The sequence below is a fragment of the Heterodontus francisci genome, chromosome 3, assembly GCF_036365525.1.
Source record: "Heterodontus francisci isolate sHetFra1 chromosome 3, sHetFra1.hap1, whole genome shotgun sequence".
NCBI lineage: Eukaryota > Metazoa > Chordata > Chondrichthyes > Heterodontiformes > Heterodontidae > Heterodontus > Heterodontus francisci.
Window position 1 is genome coordinate 147,253,682 of NC_090373.1, and position 20,265 is coordinate 147,273,946.

A 20,265-nucleotide genomic window follows, 5' to 3' on the forward strand; every position below is an offset into this window, starting at 1 on the left:
ACATTTGTCATGTAGGACAGGTAGAAATTTCAAATGGAGATTTTTCTTAATGTAGTGGGGAAGTGCTAAAGCATTCCCCTACCCAATATAAATATAAGTTTTATTAAACTTCCAGAAGTTTTGGACTGATTAAGACAAATGGCGTGGATGAACGATGTATTGACAATCTAATTTTCGAACATCCTCTAAATATGCAGTCCTACAGACATCTGAAAACCATAAACTACTGCATTTTTCATGTATTAGAATAACATTTTCATCTATTACATTTATAATTTTCAATTTCAATACAATGCATTGTAAAATTTGCAAGTGTAATTAAAAAAAAAATTCCCCCCTAATTTAGCTGCCTTCCCCCTACATCTTTTTTACTTAATAGGTCTGGAGGACAGGACAGTCCAGTTTATGGATATTTTCATGAATACCAGCAATAATGTTGCCTGACTGAATCACCAGGAAGTGACTTTGAATTGTGTGAGAAATGCTTTTAATCTGACCATTTTTCCGTCCACATCTGAAGTGACGTTACTGTACTCTATTCAGACACTGTGTGAAGAAACACTACCTGATATCACTTCCAAACTTGCCTGTGACTCTTGCCCCACTCTCTCAATTTAATTTAAAGCAATTTCCTGGATTGACTTTTTCCATATTGTTAGCGTGTAAGCCACCATGCAGTCACCTTCCAAGGATAAAAAAAAAACAAAGCTTCTCAAATCCTGCTTCATAACTTAGACTCTTAACATTGAAGATCACCCTTGTGGACATGAGAGACTAGCAAAAATTCCCTTTTACCATTTCCGGCTAGAAGCTCAATTGTGAATGTTTCTCAACGGTGAAACTAACCTATGTCCTCTGTGTTTTATTATGACTTAGTGCCACATTCTTAGTTCACTAATATGTATGTGAACGTGAAATAAGCACAGCTGGCCTATTTATGCTTACGACATGAAGCTGTCTGAATTTCATCTTTGCATGGGCAGTTTTTGTGTCCTTTAAATTTAAAATGTGACTGGCACATCATCCTAATTTTTTTTTATTGAAGTCTACCTCTAGTTTGCTGCAAGATGCTGCTATGTCTACATGGGATTGAACCGTACTGATGTAGCACATACATTTCGCTTGCTTTTGATTGCCTAACATAAGTGTGTTTTTAGCCTATTTTGAGCCAATACAACCTCTGACCTCCAGCATAAATGGAGCATTGGTTGAGCATTTGCTGCTGTAGATGGCCTACGATGTTTTGGGAATCTTCTCTCTTGGAAATAATTCTCATTAAATGTAGAAGGATCACATTTTGAGGGTTAATTGGGCATCTAGAAGACAAAACTTAAATGTTGAAATAGGTCTTTTCGCTGATTACAAAATGGAACCATGTTTTAATTTTATAAATGATAAATCTGTACACATGCAGCATGTGTTCCCCTAATGGAAGTGTAGTATTTATAGTAGTGTGAATAGTCTGTAACTAATGAGTGCTCACTAAATGCGATAAAAGCATTGTTAGAAGTTGCATGTACCCAGTTTCACTTCCTTGCTTGAAAAGTATGGCATTTTTATTTTTAAAGTTTTTTAAAAAAAGGGCTCATGTATAATAGATTTAAAAATGCAGTATTTAAGCAAAATTAAGGAATTTGCTGGAGACGTTAATTGATTATATTTTTAGAAGGAAACCTGAGAAATGCTGATATAGCTAAGTTACAGGACCTTTTTGCCTAAGGCCAAGTAGAGACTATGAAATAATACATCACAAATATCATAAAAGAAAGTGATTTTTCTTATGGCTCATTAAGGTTTTTTCAAATAAAATTCTCAGAATATTCTTTGTAATCTGCACAACAGATGTAGGAACTCAAATCATGCAGAATAAGCAAATTTTAGAATCTCAGAAATTTGAGCAGAAAGGCAGGTAGGTATCAGTATGAGCTCCATGTTTGGACTGATCTACTTAAATCTGCCTAATTGTTAATGTTTGTCCTTTTTAAGTGTTTATCCAATCCAGTTCCCTCTTAAGTACAGTGACTCAGTTTCAGTAGTTACTTCTGGTGATGTATTATAATAAACCTTTATGGGGGAAAATGCTACATATCTCCTCTTTTATGCTTTCAATCCTAATTCCTACCTCCTGCTTAATGACATATGGAAAAAACTTGTCACGATTTATCTTCTCAAACTTAAAAAAAAACTTTGGAGCAATTCTATAGATCCACTTTAATTTTCTCTTCCAGTGCTTACAGTCTTGTGTTTTCCAACTTTCTCATACAACTGCATCCCTTCATTCTTACTATGAACAAGTCTGGGTTCTAAGGGTAGCCAAATGGCTGAAAACATTATCGAACATTTTTTGGCTGTTTTGAATAATTTGTTGCATCAATACTGCTGGAAAAAAAAATTATGCAGGTGAAGTAACAACTGTTTTTAAATTATTTATATTTTAGGGTAGTGTAGACTTGTTCTCATTAATTTAGTGAACATAGTATTCACAGATCTGAAATTCACAACTGTTAATGCAATAAATCATCTACAATTTGAATAATTCTGTTTTCTGAAATTAAACTGTCAATCTGAGACTATTTCCCCCCCCCTCCCCCCCCCCCAAAACTAGTATGGATTTTCCCTTCTTGATTTTGTTGGCTTTTACCGGGTGCAGTGCCCTATATCAGTTGATTACTTTATCCATTAGGTTGTTCAGTGGGAAGGGGATGTTGGGGCAGCTCTGTAAATTTGAAATTCTTAATTGCTGGGCAGAACCAGGGTGATAAGCTGTCCAAAAAGATTTGTTATGGAGAACTTACCTCCTGGTCCTGCTCCTAATTCACCTGCCGCCAATTGTGACCCGACCCTTTCAAGTTGGAAGCTACTTTTGATATAAGATTTAGGATTCCTACCACGGTGCAGTTTCGGGTACCACTGGGCTGAGACAATGCCATGCATGTTCTGCTCAAGGTACTAGACGCAGAGTGACCTAACCAGCAGTCCTGGCTGCTCAGAAAATGTAGCAACAATACCTGTGGCATTAATTTTTTTTTTAGGGCCAGAAGGAGCACAAAGGGAGGCCTAACTGCACCTCCTCCCCTGCAATTGCTTCCTTTTCACTCTTTTAAGTCTGAACCTCTGTCTGGCTTAGCTCTGTGGCGGAGTGCCCAAATTTTGCACCCCTCCTTGAATTGGCAAGATGCTTGCAGATTGCTGATATGCAGATGAGGTACTGTCCTCAAAATGACTCGGGGGCACACACCTGAGGACATTGGGCAGTTCTGGTGCCTGGCTGATGTCCACCCAATATGTAATCGGCCCTATTCAGTTGAGTAGAGGAAAGAAAATACTCTACAAATTATTTTCTGTGGCTGTTTATCAGCTCACCCTTATTTGCAATATTGGGGAATTGGATCAATCTTGTTATTTTAATGAAAAGTTTAATTATTTTTGTCACTGCAAAGAAAATTACAGCTGCTTCAAACTGGTGGGGGGGGGGGGGGGGTGGTGGGGGTTGGTGGATAACCCCACAAAGCACCACAGTTACTGTAGCTATCCTTAACAATGAATGAATGAGTGTGTGTTCGACCATCCAAGCAAAAGTAAAGGATTATGTCGCCTTTAGGTACACAGGAGGGGTGGTGGGAAGGGTAGATTAGAAATCTGAGTCTGTTTGCAAACTCTGATGATGTACAACTTTCCTTGTATTTTACATCCAAAATATGCTTACTTGGATTTTTGAGGTCTATTCATGCAGAGTTGAATAATAAAATAAATTTGTTATGCAAATAAGAATAAATTATATGATTCTAGACAACATTTCATGGATGAAAGTGTAGAGTAATAGACTTGAGTCAGAATTGTTCAGTTTCTCTGTCCGATTTTTTTTTTTCCTCTAAACTTTTAATTTAGCTCCCTTCTCCCATTCTCTTTGGGTTCCATTGCCCTTTCTTTCTCTACCTCCTGTCCAAAAACTCTTTGCCTTGACCTTAAGTCCTCTGTCTCTCCCCCTCCACATGTCGTCTTCTCCTGTACCTCTTCTTCTCTTCCTCCACATGCTCCCTCATTCTGAACCGTGGAGGGTGGGGATGGGCACAACCTACATTTACATTCCTGGATCAATGTTCAACATGTATAGTGAATCACCTTGTGTGACATGGGCATTCATTTTATATTATAGTTGTAAGTTAAAGGAAACCACTTCAGGAATGCTTTAATGGAATGTGATGCATTTGATTTAATCTTTTAGAATTTATAATATGTTAATTGTTTCAGTATTTGAAGTAGTTTAATCCAATGTTCTGTATTTCCCAAGGATATCAGGAGCTTTATTATAGTTGGTCTGCATTCATACAACTCAGTTTTATTTTGTTTAACTCCCATTGCTTGTCAATGGGCAGTGCTGAAAGACACTGCCTTGCATATTTGAATGTAAATCTAGGTGATCCTTTTGGATTTCAGCATCTGCACTTTATCTAATAAAGTAATATCATTTGATTGTTCTGGACATTTGTACAACAAAAAAATTTAATTTGTCTTTCCCATAATGCATCCTTTCTGCTGTGTTATTTGTAGAAACATAGAAAATTTGCAGCACAAAAGGAGGTCTTTTGGTCCGTATCCCTGTAAGTTTAGGCACCTCGAGTGCATATCTAATTTTTAAAAAAATGTGATGAGGGTTTCTGCCTCTACCTTTCCGCCAGAGAGTTCTTAACCCCCATCAACCTTTTGGTGAAAAAGATTCTCCTCAACTCTCCTCTAATTGTTCTGCAAATTAAATTAAATCTATGCCCCCTAGTTATTAACCTCTCTGCTAAGGGAAAAAGGTTCCTGTTATCAGCTCTGATTAGGCTCCTCATGATTTTATACACCCCAATTAAATCTCCCCTTAGCATCCTTTGTTCCAAAGAAAACAACCCCAATCTGTCCATTCTTTCCTCATAGTTAAAATTCTTCATTTCTGGCAACATTCTTGTAACTCTCCTCCATACCCTCTCGAGTACAGTCACATCCTTCCTGTAATGCGGTGACCAGAATTGTATGCAGTACTGTAGCTGTGGTCTAACTAGTGTTTTATACAGTTCTAGCATAACTTCCTGCTCTATATTTTATGACTTGACCAATAAAGGAAAGTATCTTGTATGCCTTCTTGAACACCTTTATCTACCTATTCTGGAACCATAAGGGATCTGTGGACATGCACTTCAAGGATCCTCTGTTCCTCTACACTTCTCACTATCCTATCATTTATTGTGTATTCCCTTGCCGTGTTTGCCCAACCAAAATGCATTTCTTCACACTTCTCCAGATTGAATTCCATTTGCCACTTTTCTGCCCACCTGATCAATCCATTGATACCTTCCTGCAGTCTGCAGATTTCATCCTCGCTATCAACCATGGCCAAATTTTGTATCAAAATGTGTTCTATGCAGAGTAGCAATGGAGCTGAGATTTAATATGAAGGTCTCTAGAAATGTTTTGGTATTCAAATTTTCTGGATCTATTTCATGTCATCATAGTGAAAGTGCCCCAGTCTTTATTTAAAGGATTGAAAATAGCAGTGATAGCTGCTTTCTCCAAGCTGCTAGCATCTTGTTTGATGATACGCAGTACAATCCTGTATGCAAGGCACAGGTCTTGCTTGGTTTCTTCCCTAAATCTAGAGACACAGGTAATGAAATGTATTATACCGTCTTACTGTTTTTTTTTACTGTGAAATAGTGTTGAAAAGAAAATGGGTATTGATAAAGAGTAAGCAGTGGCCCAGATTTTACGGTCAGCAGCGAAGTGACAGCGCTCACCACTGACCTTAAGGAAAGCAGTCTGCAAAGATCTCCCGATCTCTGTGGTATAGACTTTTCCTGTTCCTGACGTTAATTTGAATCTGGTGCCAAGTCAAGGGATCTCTAGACTTCCAATAACAGTGATATCATAAAACGGGGTAAGCAGCAAATCACATTGAAGTATTCTCACATAGCAAACTAGGAAGTAAAATGCAGTGATTACCCTTCACTTTGTTATCATTTTACAAAGAACAAAATAAATGATTGGGACAGACATCTGGAATTAATATAGAAGTATCATAGTTAAAAAATTATTTTAAAAAGATGTGGAATTTTGATCAGAATGGAGAAATTTGATATTTCACAAATATAAATGTATTTTTTCATGGCCAGAAGGTTTTTCAGCAGTAATCATGGAGTTAGGATGCCATTAAATAACCCCATTTAGAGTCATAGAATTATACAGCACAGAAGCAGGCCTTTTGGCCCATCGTGTCCATGCCGATCTATTCTACTCCCATTTTCCAGCACTTGGTCCGTAGCCTTGTATTCTATGGCGTTTCAAGTGCTCATCTAAATACTTCTTAAATGTTGTGAGGGTTCCTGCCTCTACCACCCCTTCAGGCAGTGTGTTCCAGATTCCAGCCACCCTCTGGGTGAAAAATTTTTCCTCAAATCCCCTCTAAACCTCCTGCCCCTTACCTTAAATCTATGCCCCCTGATTATTGACACCTCCTCTAAGGGAAAAAGTTTCTTCCTACCTACTCTATCTATGCCCCTCATAATTTTGTATACCTCAATCAGATCCCCCATCAGCCTTCTCTGCTCTAAGGAAAACAACCCTGCATGAAATGCAGTTTTTAAGAGGTTTTTGCAGAGAGCATTAAAGAGCAAGTTCTCGTCAATTCAGTGATTTTTATTTGATTGTTGTCTGCAGGGATTCCACTGTGTAACCTATGGAGAAGCATAGAATCACTGATAACAGCTTCTGATTTCTGCGCTTAACCGCATATCTGGACTTAAGAAGTGCTGTCAGTTTTAGTAATGACAGTGAACACTGATATTTTGCTGTAGTAATAAAGCTGAAACTCTGGGTAAATCTTCTTGTATGGTGTATATCCAGGTATTTAATAATTTCTCATGCTTATTTTTGATAGCAAATATTTTTTCTGTGCATTAAAAAGGTGAAAACTCATAGACACGTAGCTCCAGATCATCTCCTTCAGATATGTCAGCGACTTGGACCTCTCCTAGAGAAAGAGACCCCACAGAGTGTCCCAGGAGTGCATTCGTTATTAGGAGCTGGAAGACAGTCTATGCTTCGAACAAACAAAAGTACGAGCAGCTCAGTAGTAAAACAAAAGCAGCATTTTTCTTCCACATTTCAAAGCAAACTCATGATGATGATTCTGGATTTTTGTAATTTTTAAAAAACACAGGTTGTAAACATGTGGTATGGAAAGGATCGGCACTTGCAGCATTGCATCGAGGAAGGCCCCCTGAGCCACCAACCAATTATGGCAGCCCGCCTAATATAGGTATGTTTATGTTGGGTTCGGTTTCCTTTTGGTAGTGGTCAAAAAACAACAGTTCAATGTCTTTTACATTTTTCATGCTGAATAACGTAAGTGCTGGCGATACTGGTATTGTATGGTGAGGTGCACAGTAAGGTTCACCCATTTTGCTGTGATAATATTTCTGATTGTGGAATGATGTACCTGACTGGAAGAGCACTACTGCTGTTGTATCAGTGTGAATGACATTACTCATCCTCATTATTGACTGAGGTGGCAGTTTAGTGTCATTTTGTGCTGAATTATAAGCAGGTTTGTGCTGTCAACTAGTGCCCAGTAGAAATTGGTTAAGACTGTCCACATTATATTGTGTCCATCAGAATCTTGGAAATATAGCCCTAGAGGCTTCTGTGCACTTTTGATGTAATGAACACTGCATGAGAAGGGACAAAGCAATGGGTGATTAGATTTGTAAGGTCTCGAAATGTAGAAAGTAATAGGACTGAACTGTCATAGCATGACAGCATGCATAAAAGTGAAATATAATACTAACTGATATGTGGTTAATTTTTGGAGATGGTCAAGAAATTTGTACAGTTGTTCTTTGGAATTATGCCAGTTGAATGTTGTTTGGTGGAGTAAAGTGAGGAACAGCCTCCCTTCAGGACAATGAGTTCACAGTGAACAAGTGAATAGTACAATTTTGTTGAGTAAGTTTGGTGAAAATAAAGGTGGGAAAATGGTTAATAACTGTCAATGATCAGTAAAGTTGAGCAACAAATTAACCTAGTCAGGAGGTTAAGTGATCAAGCCCCACTCCAGTACTTGAGCATCTCATCTGGGCTGTTTTTTCAATGCAGTGATGAGCACATGATTGTCAGTGGTGCAGCCCTTCAGGTGAGACCTTAAACTGAGGTCCCGTTTGCCTGTTCCAGGAGTTCGTGTGGATATTTAATATCCCATGACACTCCAGCAAAGAGCAGGTGTTTCCCCAGAGTCCTTGAGATCAGCTTTCTCTAAAGCAAAGCCACTAAAAACAGATTAACTGGTTATTCATCTCATTGCTGTTTATAGTATCTTGTGCCCAGTATGGCTGTGGCATTTCCCTGCATAAGTCATTGCCCAGCAAAGTAATTCAGTATACATGAAGTACTTTTTGCGATGTTTCTGAGATACATGAGAAGATAAAAGAGAAATGATAAAGGCGAGAAGATAAAGAGAAATGATAAAGGCAAGAAGTCACTTGGGGGAGCGGTGTACAGGCCCCCCTAACTAACTACACGGTAGGATGAGGTATAAAGAAAGAAATAATGGGAGCTTGTCAGAAAGGTATGGCGATAATCATGGGCTGGCACAGACACGATGGGCCGAAGGGCCTGTTTCTGTGCTGTATAACTCTATGACTCTATGGGGAATTTTAATCTACATATAGACTGGAAAAATCAGATGGGCAAAGGTAGCCTAGGTGAGGAGTTCATAGAATGTTTTCAGGATAGCTTCTTAAAACACCATGTTCTGGAGCCAACCAGAGAGCAGACGATACTAGACCTGGTATTGTGCAACAAGATAGAATTAATTAATGACCTCATAGTGAAGGCACCCCTTGGCAGCAATGATGATAATGATTTGAATTTTACATTGCGTTTGAGGGAGAGAATAGTTCTAAGACTAGTATTTTAAACTTAAAGGCAATTATGAGGACATGAAAGCGGAGCTAGCAAAAGTGAATGGCAAAGTAGGTTAAGGGATAGGCCAATAGAGATGCAGTGGCAGACATTTCAGGGGATATTTCAGAATACACAGAATAGATATATTCCAACGAGAAAGATTCCAAGGGGAGGACACATCATCCATGGTTAACTAAAAAAGTTAAAGATAGTGTCAAACTTAAAGAAAAATCATATAATTGTGCAAAGATGGGTGGCAGGTCAGAAGATTGGATAGAATATAAAAAGCAGCAAAGAATAACTAAAAGATTGATAAGGTGGGAAAAATTCGAGTACGAGAGAAAGCTAGCTCGAAATTTAAAAACAGATACTAAGAGTTTCTATAGATATTTTAAAAAGAAAAGAGTTAACAAAGTGAATGTTGGTCCTATAGAAAGTGAGTCTGGGGAATGAATAAGGGAAAATAAGGAGATGACCGATGAATTGAACAGGTATTTTGCATCGGTCTTCACCATAGAGGATACAAGTAACATCCCAGAAATAGCTGTAAATCAGAAAATGGAAGGGGAGGGGAGGGGAGGAACTCAAGAAAATTACAATCCCCAGGGAAGTGATACTGAACAAATTGTTGGAGCTGCGAACTGATAAGTCTCTGGGTCCTGGTGGACTTCATCCTAGGGTCCTAAAAGAAGTGGCTAGCGAGATAGTTGATGCGAAAATTCCCTAGATTCGGGGAAGGTTCTGTTAGATTGGAAAATAGCAAATGTAACTCATTTATTCAAAAAGGGAGGGAGACAGAACGCAGGAAACTACAGGCCAGTTAGCATAACATCTGTCATAGGGAAAATGTTGGAAGCTATTAAAAACGTTAAGCAGAACACTTAGAAAAATTCAAGATAATCAGTCAGAGCCAACGTGGTTTTGTGAAAGGGAAATCATGTTTAACCAATTTATTGGCATTCTTTGAGGGAGTTCTTGGGCGGCGCAGTGGCTAGCACCGCAGCCTCACAGCTCCAGCGACCCGGGTTCGGTTCTGGGTACTGCCTGTGTGGAGTTTGCAAGTTCTCCCTGTGACCGCGTGGGTTTCCTCCGGTTGCTCCTATTTCCTCCCACATGCCAAAGACTTGCGGGTTGATAGGTAAATTGGCCATTGTAAAAATTGCCCCTAGTGTAGGTAGGTGGTAGGAGAATTGAGGGAAGGTGGGGATGTGAGAGGGAAAAATGGGATTAATGTAGGATTAGTATAAATGGGTGGTTGATGGTCAGTGCGGACTCGTTGGGCCGAAGGGCCTGTTTCAGTGTTGTATCTCTCTATGACTAAGTAACGTGCTGTGGATAAAGGGGAACTGGTGGATGTACTATACTTAGATTTCCAGAATGCATTTGATAAGGTGCCACATTAAAGGTTATTGCGGAAAATAAAAGCTCATGGTGTAGGGAGTAACATTTTGGCATAGATAGAGGATTGGCTAGCTAAAAGGAAACAGAGAGTAGGCATAAATGGGTTATTTTCTGGTTGACCAGATTGAACAAGTGGTGTGCCACAGGGATCTGTGCTGGGGCCTCAACGTTTTACAAATTATATAAATGACATGGATGAAGGGACGGAAGGTATGGTTGCTAAATTTTCTAATGACACAAAGATAGGTAGGAAAGTAACTTGTGAAGAGGACATAAGGAGGCTACAAAGGGATATAGATAGTTTAAGTGAGTGGGCAAAGATCTGGCAAATGGAGTATAATGTGGGAAAATGTGAAATTATCCATTTTGGCTGGAAAAATGAACAAGAAGCATATTATCTAAATGTTGAGAGATTGCAGAGCTCTGAGATGCAGAGGGATCTGGGTGTCCTAGTGCATGAATCACAAAAGGTTAGTATGCAGATACAGCAAGTAATTAGGAAAGTTAATAGCATGTTATCATTTATTGCGAAGGGAATTGAATACAAAAGTAGGGAGGTTATGCTTTAGCTATACGGGGCATTGGTGAAACCACATCTGGAGTACTGTGTGCAGTATTGGTCTCCTTATTTAAGGAAGGATTTAAATACATTGGAAGCAGTTCAGAGAAGGTCTACTAGACTAATACCTGGAATGGGCGGGTTGTCTTATGAGGAAAGGTTGGACATGCTAGGTTTGTATCTGCTGGAGTTTAGAAGAGTAAGAGACGACTTGATTGAAACATAAGATTCTTAGGGGTCTAGATAGGGTAGATGTGGAAAGGATGTTTCCTGTTGTGGGAGAATCTAGAACTAGGAGTCACTGTGTAAAACTAAGGGTTTGCCCATTTAAGACAGAGATGAGGAGAAATTTATTCTCTGAGGGCCATGAGTCTTTGGAACGCTCTTCCTCAAAAAGAGTAGTAGCAGAGTCTTTGAATATTTTTAAGACAGAGGTAGATAGATTCTTGATGAACAAGGGGGTGAAAGGTTATCAGTGGTAGGCGGGAATGTGGTGTTGAAGTTACAATCAGATCTTCCATAATCATGTTGAATGGCAGAGCAGGCTCGAGGGGCCGAGTGGCCTACTCCTGCTCCTAATTCGTATGTTCGTATACTGTCTCTTTTAAAATCGTTTTGAGGTTGCTAAAAAGATGCAATTGTGATGGGGGAGCTTTAATTATCTGTGATTTGGATAAGCTAGGGCAGAAGTTAATTTGAGCTCGTCCAGGTTTGCTTTATGACATTTCTGAAAAGATATAGTACCTATGTTTAGTAACTCGGTGCTAGAGAAGTAGAGGATGTTTAGCTACAAATGAGCCTGACTTTAGACATTGATGGGGATTAGCTGCAAGCATGGTAGTGTTGGAGTACTAGAATTTGAAAGTCACATCTGAATGCTGTGGGGGCAAGTAAAAACCTAGGAAACATTATCAGGGAAAACTGTGACAGAAAAAATATTTTGAAAAAAGGTGAAAGATTCACTTATATTAAGTAATACTGTGATATTGAGATTAAGTGACATAATAAAGAAGCAAAGAATAGAGTAAGAAACAAGTCATTTGTTTCAAATCTCCCATGGCATCACTTCTGGTGAGTCTGAGCGTTGTCTGTGTTTTATAATAATGGGATTCACAATGGGTTATATAAAATCAGAGATCAGATGAGACATGTAGGCTGAGTGAACAGCCTCTTTCCTCCCCACCCTCTTCCCAATAAAAAGCAGCAAAGCACAATATACTAATGGACAAGTACTAACCAAAATTTGGTATAAAATTGCCAATAATCTGGGTCATGGAAAATGGGCATCAATTGTGCCAAAGGTTATGTGCCTATGATACCCCCTTCACTTTTTAAGTCAAAAATAAAGAAATACGTAATTAATATTTCAAACTGCATGTGATTAGAAATAATGGCTCCCAGGAAAATGGTGCTCAGTAGTGATTTCAAAAATGCTGTGTTGGAGGTTACAAAGGCCAGTTGTATCTCAATCAAACGCCAAAAGAGAAATGGCCAAATGGAATCGTGTAATCTTTTGAAGTGCTTTTAAATAAAAAAATAACAGGTCCCAAGAAAATCAGGTCTGATTTCTAAGGGTGGACTTCCAGGTCAGAAGCCATGAATGCATGATTGGGCCTGACTTTAAGGTACCTAGAAATGGACACCAATGTTGATCTGACGAAGACGATCTGCAAATAAGGGCACACACTCTAGGTTAAGACTCACTAGAGAGGGGTGTGCTTCTGCAAAGAAATATGCTTGGAGCAAAAAAGTCAGAGTGAATTATACTGATCAATGTAATCATTTTTTTAATTTGTTTGATTATTTTGGTATATAGATCATGTAGGACGTATTTTCTGGGCTTAGTGCGAAGCCGAGATGCCACTGAGATCATCTAAACAAAATGTTGAGAAATGTCATTGATTTGTATTGTCCCATTTACTTGCTGATCTTTACTGGTAGCTATTTGATTCCTTTTATGCCACTTGTTCACTCTATTAGTTCCAGTTGTTTGGAGCTTGACTGTTGGAACGTTTTTTGCTTCTTAGCATTTTGTTAGTAATTTTTGATATCTTGTACTTGTAATCTCACTACAGTTAATCTAAAATGTCCACTTAACATTAATTTATTGCTCTATTTGTTTTACTTAGTCAAGATTTTTGGCCCAAGGATACTTACCATCTTTGACATTGAGATGTGAGATATACTACTAACAACTCTTTGCAAATCCTGTTTTCCCAGACAGGGTGAATGAACTATTGAACTGAAAAAGTATATTTGGCTTTTAAAGAATTATCAAAAGCCTTGATATTTGCATAGGATAAAGATTCTGTTATAGCATGGCTAGCTTCTTCAACTAAAAGGTGTTCGACCAGTTCTGTTATCTGTACTTGCACATCTCGGGGTATTTATTTTGCTCAATATAATTGCCGTTAAGTCAGTTTAACACTTACTAAGCCACTGCCTTTTACAATGTGAAGTTTCTCAAGGAAATTTTGTACTTCCCTTCAGTACAAGTCTCCAGGCCATCAGTATGGTTCTAGATCAGGCTAGGTGGCAGTGCTGATCAAAACATAATCAGTGCAGCAAATTATACATTATAGAGGTGAGCGGAGCTGTAACAATGTTTCAGCTAGGCTTGTGACGCAGAGGATCCCAGGATGTTATGTGTGGCATGAATAATGCCACAATTGCCTGAAAACTATAGAGGTGTCAAATTGTTGCAAGTTTCCAGTAAATTCTGGCCCAATATGTACTAAGATATTTTAAAATAATGTGGTTATCTGATGAATTGCACTGAGTGTGAAGAAGTGAGTTTGGTAAGTAAGTGAATTTTAAGGGTTAAAGTCAAGACTAGTTTTTGTTTTATTTACATCTAGTAATTAATTGAAATTCCTGTTTCAGTTAAGAGATAAGTTAGGTTTCTTGCAGTTTTAAATAGGGGTATACTAATACTCAGAGTATCTGTAGCTAGTTAATTAGGTAGCTGGCTTAAAGTGATTTCTGAGATTTCTGAGCTGTAGCAGGGCACTAGCAGAGCTGACACAGCATTGTTTTCAGACTATAAATTCAGGGGACTCAGTGCTGCTTCTCTGCATTGAGTGCTGCTGGAGGGCACAGAGTGTGAAGAAGGGAGTTAGGTAATTGAGGGAGTTCAGTAAGGAGGGGAACTATAACTTAAGAAGAAAATAAATTTGAGTGCATAGTGTGTAAAGGAGTTTGGTGCGTGAGGGAGGGGCTATGTTTTTTGGTCTGTCCATCCGTCCGCCCACCTTCCTTCTGTCTACCTTTTTTCAGCCTCCAGTAGCTGCCTCTCTTTCAGCACAGGGGAAGGAGTTGATTGGTGAGTAACTGGTAAGTTATTTTCCTTCTCATTGTCATAAAAAGTTTTTAAAGTTATGTTATGACAGGTCAGCTTGGCCAATTGGAATGTACGTCCTGCAGTATGTGGGAAGTCACGGATCCACCACGTGTCCCGAGACGAACGCATCTGCAGGAAGTGTCACTGGCTGCAGAAGCTTGAGCTACGGGTTTTGGAATTCGAGTGGTGGCTGGAGTCACTGCTGTGCATCCGCAAGGCAGAGGACTATGTGGATAGCACGTTGAGGGAGGTGGTCACACGGCAGGTTTGGAGCATGCAGGCAGAGAGGGAATGGGTGACCGCCAGGCAGGCAATGCAGTAGTCCCCCGCGTCTGTCTGCTTGCTAATCGGTTTTCCATTTTGGATACTGATGAGAGTGATGGTTCCTCGGGGGAGTGCAGCCAGAGCAAAGTCTGTGGCACCACGGGTGCCTCAGCTGCAGAGGAGGGGAGGAAGAAGAGTGGAAGAGCAATAGTGATAGAGAATTCGATAGTCAGGAGATCAGAAAGGCATTTCTGCGGCAGCAAAAGTGACTCCAGGATGGCGTGTTGCTTTGTTGGTGCCATGGTCAAGGATGTCATGGAGCGGCTGCAGGATATCATTCTGGGGGAGGGTGAACAGCCAGAGGTTGTGGTCCACATTGGTACCAATGACATAGGTAGGAAGAGGGATGAGGTCTTGAAAGCAGATTTTAAGGAGTTAGGAAGGAAGTTAAAAAGCAGGACCTCCAAAGCAGTAATCTCGGGATTACTCCCAGTTGCATGTGCTAGTGAGCATAGGAATAGGAGGATTGATTGATTGAACACATGGCCGGAGAATTGATTTAGGAGGGAGGGCATCAGATTTCTGAGGCATTGGGACCGGTTCTGGGGCAGGTGGGACCTGTACAAGATGGATGGGCCTCACCTTAACAGGACCGGAACTAATATCCTCGCAGGAAGATTTGCTAGTGCTGTTGGGGAGGGTTTAACCTAGCTTCTCAGGGGGATGGGAACCTGAGGGGTAGCTCAAATTGGAAGGAAGTAGAGCTGTTAACAGGAGGTAGAAAAGTAGCAAGTGACAGTAGAAGGCAGGCAAAACAAAGGCGAGCATCAACTAGGCTTAAAATGCAGAATAATGTCAAGAAGACAAGGTTAAGGGTCCTCTACCTGGATGCACATGGCACTCGCAACAAGTTAGATGATTTAAAGGCTCAAAAATAGGTAAATGGCTATGATCGAATTGCTATAATGGAAACGTGGCTACAGGATGACCAACACTGGGAACTGAATATTCAAGGATATTTGACATTTAGGAAGGACAGGCAAAAAGGAAAAGGGGGTGGTGTTGTGCTGATAATAAGGGATGGGATCAGTACATTAGTAAGGGAGGATCTCAGATCGGAAGAACCAAATGTGGAGTCTGTTTGGGTGGAGCTAAGAAACAGCAAGGAACAGCAAACATTGGTGGGAGTTGTTTATAGGCTACCAAACAGTAGTGGTAGTGTGGGGCATGGTATTAATCAGGAGATTAGAGAAGCATATGGCATGGGTAATACAGTAATCATGGGTGACTTCAATCTGCACATAGACTGGGTAAGCCTAATGAGCACTAATGCTGTGGAGGATGAGTTTCTGGCGTGTGTTAGGGCTGGTTTTCTAGAGCAGTATGTTGAGGAACGGACTAGAGAGCAGGCTATTTTAGCTTTAGTTTTATGTAATGATAAAGGTTTAATTAATAACCTTGTAAAAGAACCTTTAGGGATGAGTGACCATAATATGAAAGTATTTTACATGATATTTGAAAGTGAGGTAGTTCAATCTGAAGCCAGGGTGTTAAATTTGAACAAAGAAAATTATGAAGGTATGAGGGGCAAATTGGCTGAGGTGGATTGGGAAAATAGTTTAAAAGTACATAAGCAAAGGATAGTCTTTAAAGAAATATTACATAGTTTTATTGATGGATGGAGCATTTCTGACGTCCTGCCCCATGATGTTCGTTTTCTTGAGGCTGGATGGAGCAGAAATGCTCCATCCATCAATATTGGCGACCACGCTCTGGAAGTGGTTCAAGAATTCACCTACCTAGGCTCAACTATCACCAGTAACCTGTCTCTAGATGCAGAAATCAACAAGCGCATGGGAAAGGCTTCCACTGCTATGTCCAGACTGGCCAAGAGAGTGTGGGAAAATGGCGCACTGACACAGAACACAAAAGTCCGAGTATATCAAGCCTGTATCCTCAGTACCTTGCTCTATGGCAGCGAGGCCTGGACAACGTATGTCAGCCAAGAGCGACGTCTCAATTCATTCCATCTTCGCTGCCTCCGGAGAATACTTGGCATCAGGTGGCAGGACTGTATCTCCAACACAGAAGTCCTCGAGGCAGCCAACATCCCCAGCTTATACACACTACTGAGTCAGCGGCGCTTGAGATGGCTTGGCCATGTGAGCCGCATGGAAGATGGTAGGATCCCCAAAGACACATTGTACAGCGAGCTCGCCACTGGCATCAGACCCATCGGCCATCCATGTCTCTGCTTTAAAGACGTCTGCAAACGTGACATGAAATCCTGTGACATTGATCACAAGTCCTGGGAGTCAGTTGCCAGCGTTCGCCAGAGCTGTCGGACAGCCATAAAGGCGGGGCTAAAGTGTGGCGACTCGAAGAGACTTAGCAGTTGGCAGGAAAAAAGACAAGAGGCGCAAGGGAAGAGCCAACTGTGTAACAGCCCCGACAATCAAATTTTTCTGCAGCACCTGTGGAAGAGTCTGTCACTCTAGAACTGGCCTTTATAGCCACTCCAGGCACTGCTCCACACACCACTGACCACCTCCAGGCGCTTACCCATTGTCTCTCGAGATAAGGAGGCCAAAGAAGAAGAAGACATAGTTTTAGAAAAAAAAACAAAAGTAAAGGCAGTCAACTGTGGATAACAAAGGAAATTAAGGATTGGATACGATTAAATGAAAAGACCTATAAAGTTGCCAGAAATAGTAGTAAACCTGAGGATTGGGAGGAGTTTAGAATACAGTAAAGGACGACGAAGAAACTGATAAAGGGAGAATAGAATACAAATGTAAGCTATCAAAAAATATAAAAATGGTTTGTAAATGCTTCTACAGGTACGTAAAAAGGAAACGTTTGGCTAAGACAAATGTGGGTCCATTACAGCCAGAGTCAGGAGAATTTATAATGGGGAATAGAGAAATGGCAGAGAAGCTAAATGATTACTTTGTGTCTGTCTTCACTGAGGAAGATACAAGATATCTCCCAGAATTAGAGATCCAAGGGATTAGGGGGAATGGGGAATTGAAGGAAATTAGTATAAGTAAGAAGGTCGTATTGGAGAAATTAATGGGGTTGAAGGTTGATAAGTCCCCAGGACCTGATATTCTACATCCCCGAGTGTTGAAAGAGGTAGCTGTGGAGATAGTGGATGCATTGGTGATCATCTTCCAAAATTCTATAGATTGATCTATACATCTCAATCTGCAGATTGGAAGGTCGCAAATGTCACCCCACTATTTAAGAAGGGAGGGAGAGAGAAAACAGGGAATTACAGAGCTGTTAGCTTTACATCAGTCATTGGGAAATTGCGAGAATCTATTCTAAAGGATGTGATAAATGGACACTTGGACAATAATGATCTGATTGGGCATAGTCAACATGGATTTATGAATGGGAAATCATGTTTGACGAACCTGTTGGAGTTTTTTGAGTATGTTACTAACAGAATTAATAAAGTGGAGGCGGTGGACATGGTATACTTGGATTTTCAGAAGGCTTTTGATAAAGTCCCCCACAGGAGGTTGGTTAGCAAAATTAATGCACATGGGATAGGCGGTAATGTACTGGCATGGATTAAGGATTGATTAACAGGCAGAAAACAGAGAGTAGGAATAAACGGGTCATTCGCACCTTGGCAGGCTGTGAATAGTGGGGTACCGCTGGGATCATTGCTTGGGCCCCAGCTGTTCACAATATATATCAATGATTTGGATGTAGGGACCAAATGTAATATTTCCAAGTTTGCAGATGACACAAAACTAGGTGGGAATGTGTGTTGTGAGGAAGATGCAAAGCTGCTTCAAGGGGATTTGGACTGACTTAGTGAGTGAGCAAAAACGTGGCAGATGGAATATAATGTGGAAAAATGTAAGATTATCCACTTTGATAGGAGGAACAGATCTGCAGAGTATTTCTTAAATGGTAAGAGATTAGAAAGTGTAGATGTTCAAAGGACCTGGGTGTCCTTGTCAATAAGTCACAGAAAGCTAACATGCAGGTGCAGCAAGCAATTAAGAAGGCTAATGGTATGTTAGCCTTTATCACAACGGGATTTGAGTACAGGAGTAGTGAAGTCTTTCTTCAGTTCTGGGTACTGCCTGTGCGGAGTTTGCAAGTTCTCCCTGTGTCTGCGTGGGTTTCTGCCGGGTGCTCCGATTTCCTCCCACAGCCAAAGACTTGCAGGTTGATAGGTAAATTGGCCATTGTAAATTGCCCCTAGTGTAGGTAGGTGGTAGGAGAATGGTGGGGATGTGGTAGAGAATATGCGGTTAATGTAGGATTAGTATAAATGGGTGGTTGTTGGTTGGCACAGACTCGGTGGGCCGAAGGGCCTGTTTCAGTGCTGTATCTCTAAAAAAAAAAAGTGTTTTTATAGAACCTTGGTTAGACCGCACCTGGAGTACTGTGTGCAGTTTTGATCCCCTTACCTTCGGAAGGATATTATTGCCATAAATGAAGTGCAGACTTGTTCCCAGGATGGCGGGACTGTCCTATGAAGAGAGATTGGGGAAACTGGGCCTGTATTCTCTAGAGTTTCAAAGAATGACAGACGATCTCGTTGAAACCTACAAAATACTTAAAGGGATAGACAGGGTAGATGCAGGTGAGATGTTTCCCCTGAAGTCTAGAACCAGGGGACACAATTTCAAAATAAGGGGGAAGCCACATCGGACAGAGATAAGGAGAAATTTCTTTAATCAGAGGGTTGTGAATCTTTGGAATTCTGTACCCCAGAGGGCTGTGGAAGCTCAGTCATTGAATAAGTTTAAAGCAGAGATTGACAGATCTCTAAACACAAATATCATCAGGGGATATGAGGATAGTGCGGGGAAAAAAGGCATTGAAATGGATGTTCAACCATGATCCTATTGAATGGTGGGGCAGGCTCGTTGGGCTGAATGGCCTACTCCTGCTCCTTTGTTCCTATGAATTTGGTCATAGGTGAAGCAGGAAGGAAAATTTGTAGATCAATAAAACGAACAAAGATGACATTTTAGTAAGGCAGAAAGTTAGTAAGGCACAATGCCAGGTGCATGGTGTGTAAGCCTAAGGATGTTTTATTGACTTAATAAAAGCACCAAAGATGCTGCACGCTTTGTCGAGCCATCAGAGCTTTGAAAGGAAAACCAGAAAATATTGGGAATTCACAGCAAGTTGATAGTACTGAAAGGAAAAGATTGGTTAATCTTTTGGGTGGAATCCTTCATTAGAACCATTTTGATCTGCTATTCAAGATAAATGTGTTGATTAGAAACTTAACTTGACCAGCCACACAAATTCTGTGCCTTCAAGGGAAGGCCAGAGACAGGGTGTTCTACGGTGAGTAACTCATCTCCTGATTCTCCAAAGCCTTTCCACCATCAACAAGGCAGGATTGTGATGGAATACTCTCTACATGCCTGGATGTGTGTAGCTCCAACAACACTGAAGAAATGCGACGCCATCCAGGACAAAGCAGCCTGCTTGATTAGGAGTCAGTTCACCACCTTAAACATTCACCCCCTCCACCACCAGCGCACAGTGGCAGCAGTGTATAACATCTACAACAACAACAAGAAATGCTGGATTCACTCAGCAGGTCTGGCAGCATCTGTGGAAAGAGAAGCAGAGTTAACGTTTCGGGTCAGTGACCCTTCTTCGGAACTGACAAATATTAGAAAAGTCACAGATTATAAACAAGTGAGGTGGGGGTTGGGCAAGAGATAACAAAGGAGAAGGTGCAGATTGGACCAGGCCACATAGCTGACCAAAAGGT

At 40.5% G+C, this 20,265-nt stretch overlaps 1 protein-coding gene across 4 annotated transcripts in view; it reads left to right on the forward strand.

Moving 5' to 3' along the window:
* phip (pleckstrin homology domain interacting protein) overlaps nt 1–20,265 on the forward strand; it is a 309,793-nt gene that overhangs the window by 3,280 nt on the left and 286,248 nt on the right. For all 4 annotated transcript variants that reach the window (XR_010972495.1, XR_010972494.1, XM_068026790.1 and 1 more), the window contains exons 5-6: nt 6,944–7,094; nt 7,199–7,297. Coding sequence is in view for 2 of the 4 variants with exons in the window: in XM_068026790.1 (XP_067882891.1) it covers nt 6,944–7,094; nt 7,199–7,297 (250 nt within the window). In the remaining 2 variants the exon portion in view is untranslated. The remainder of the gene's footprint in view (nt 1–6,943; nt 7,095–7,198; nt 7,298–20,265) is intronic.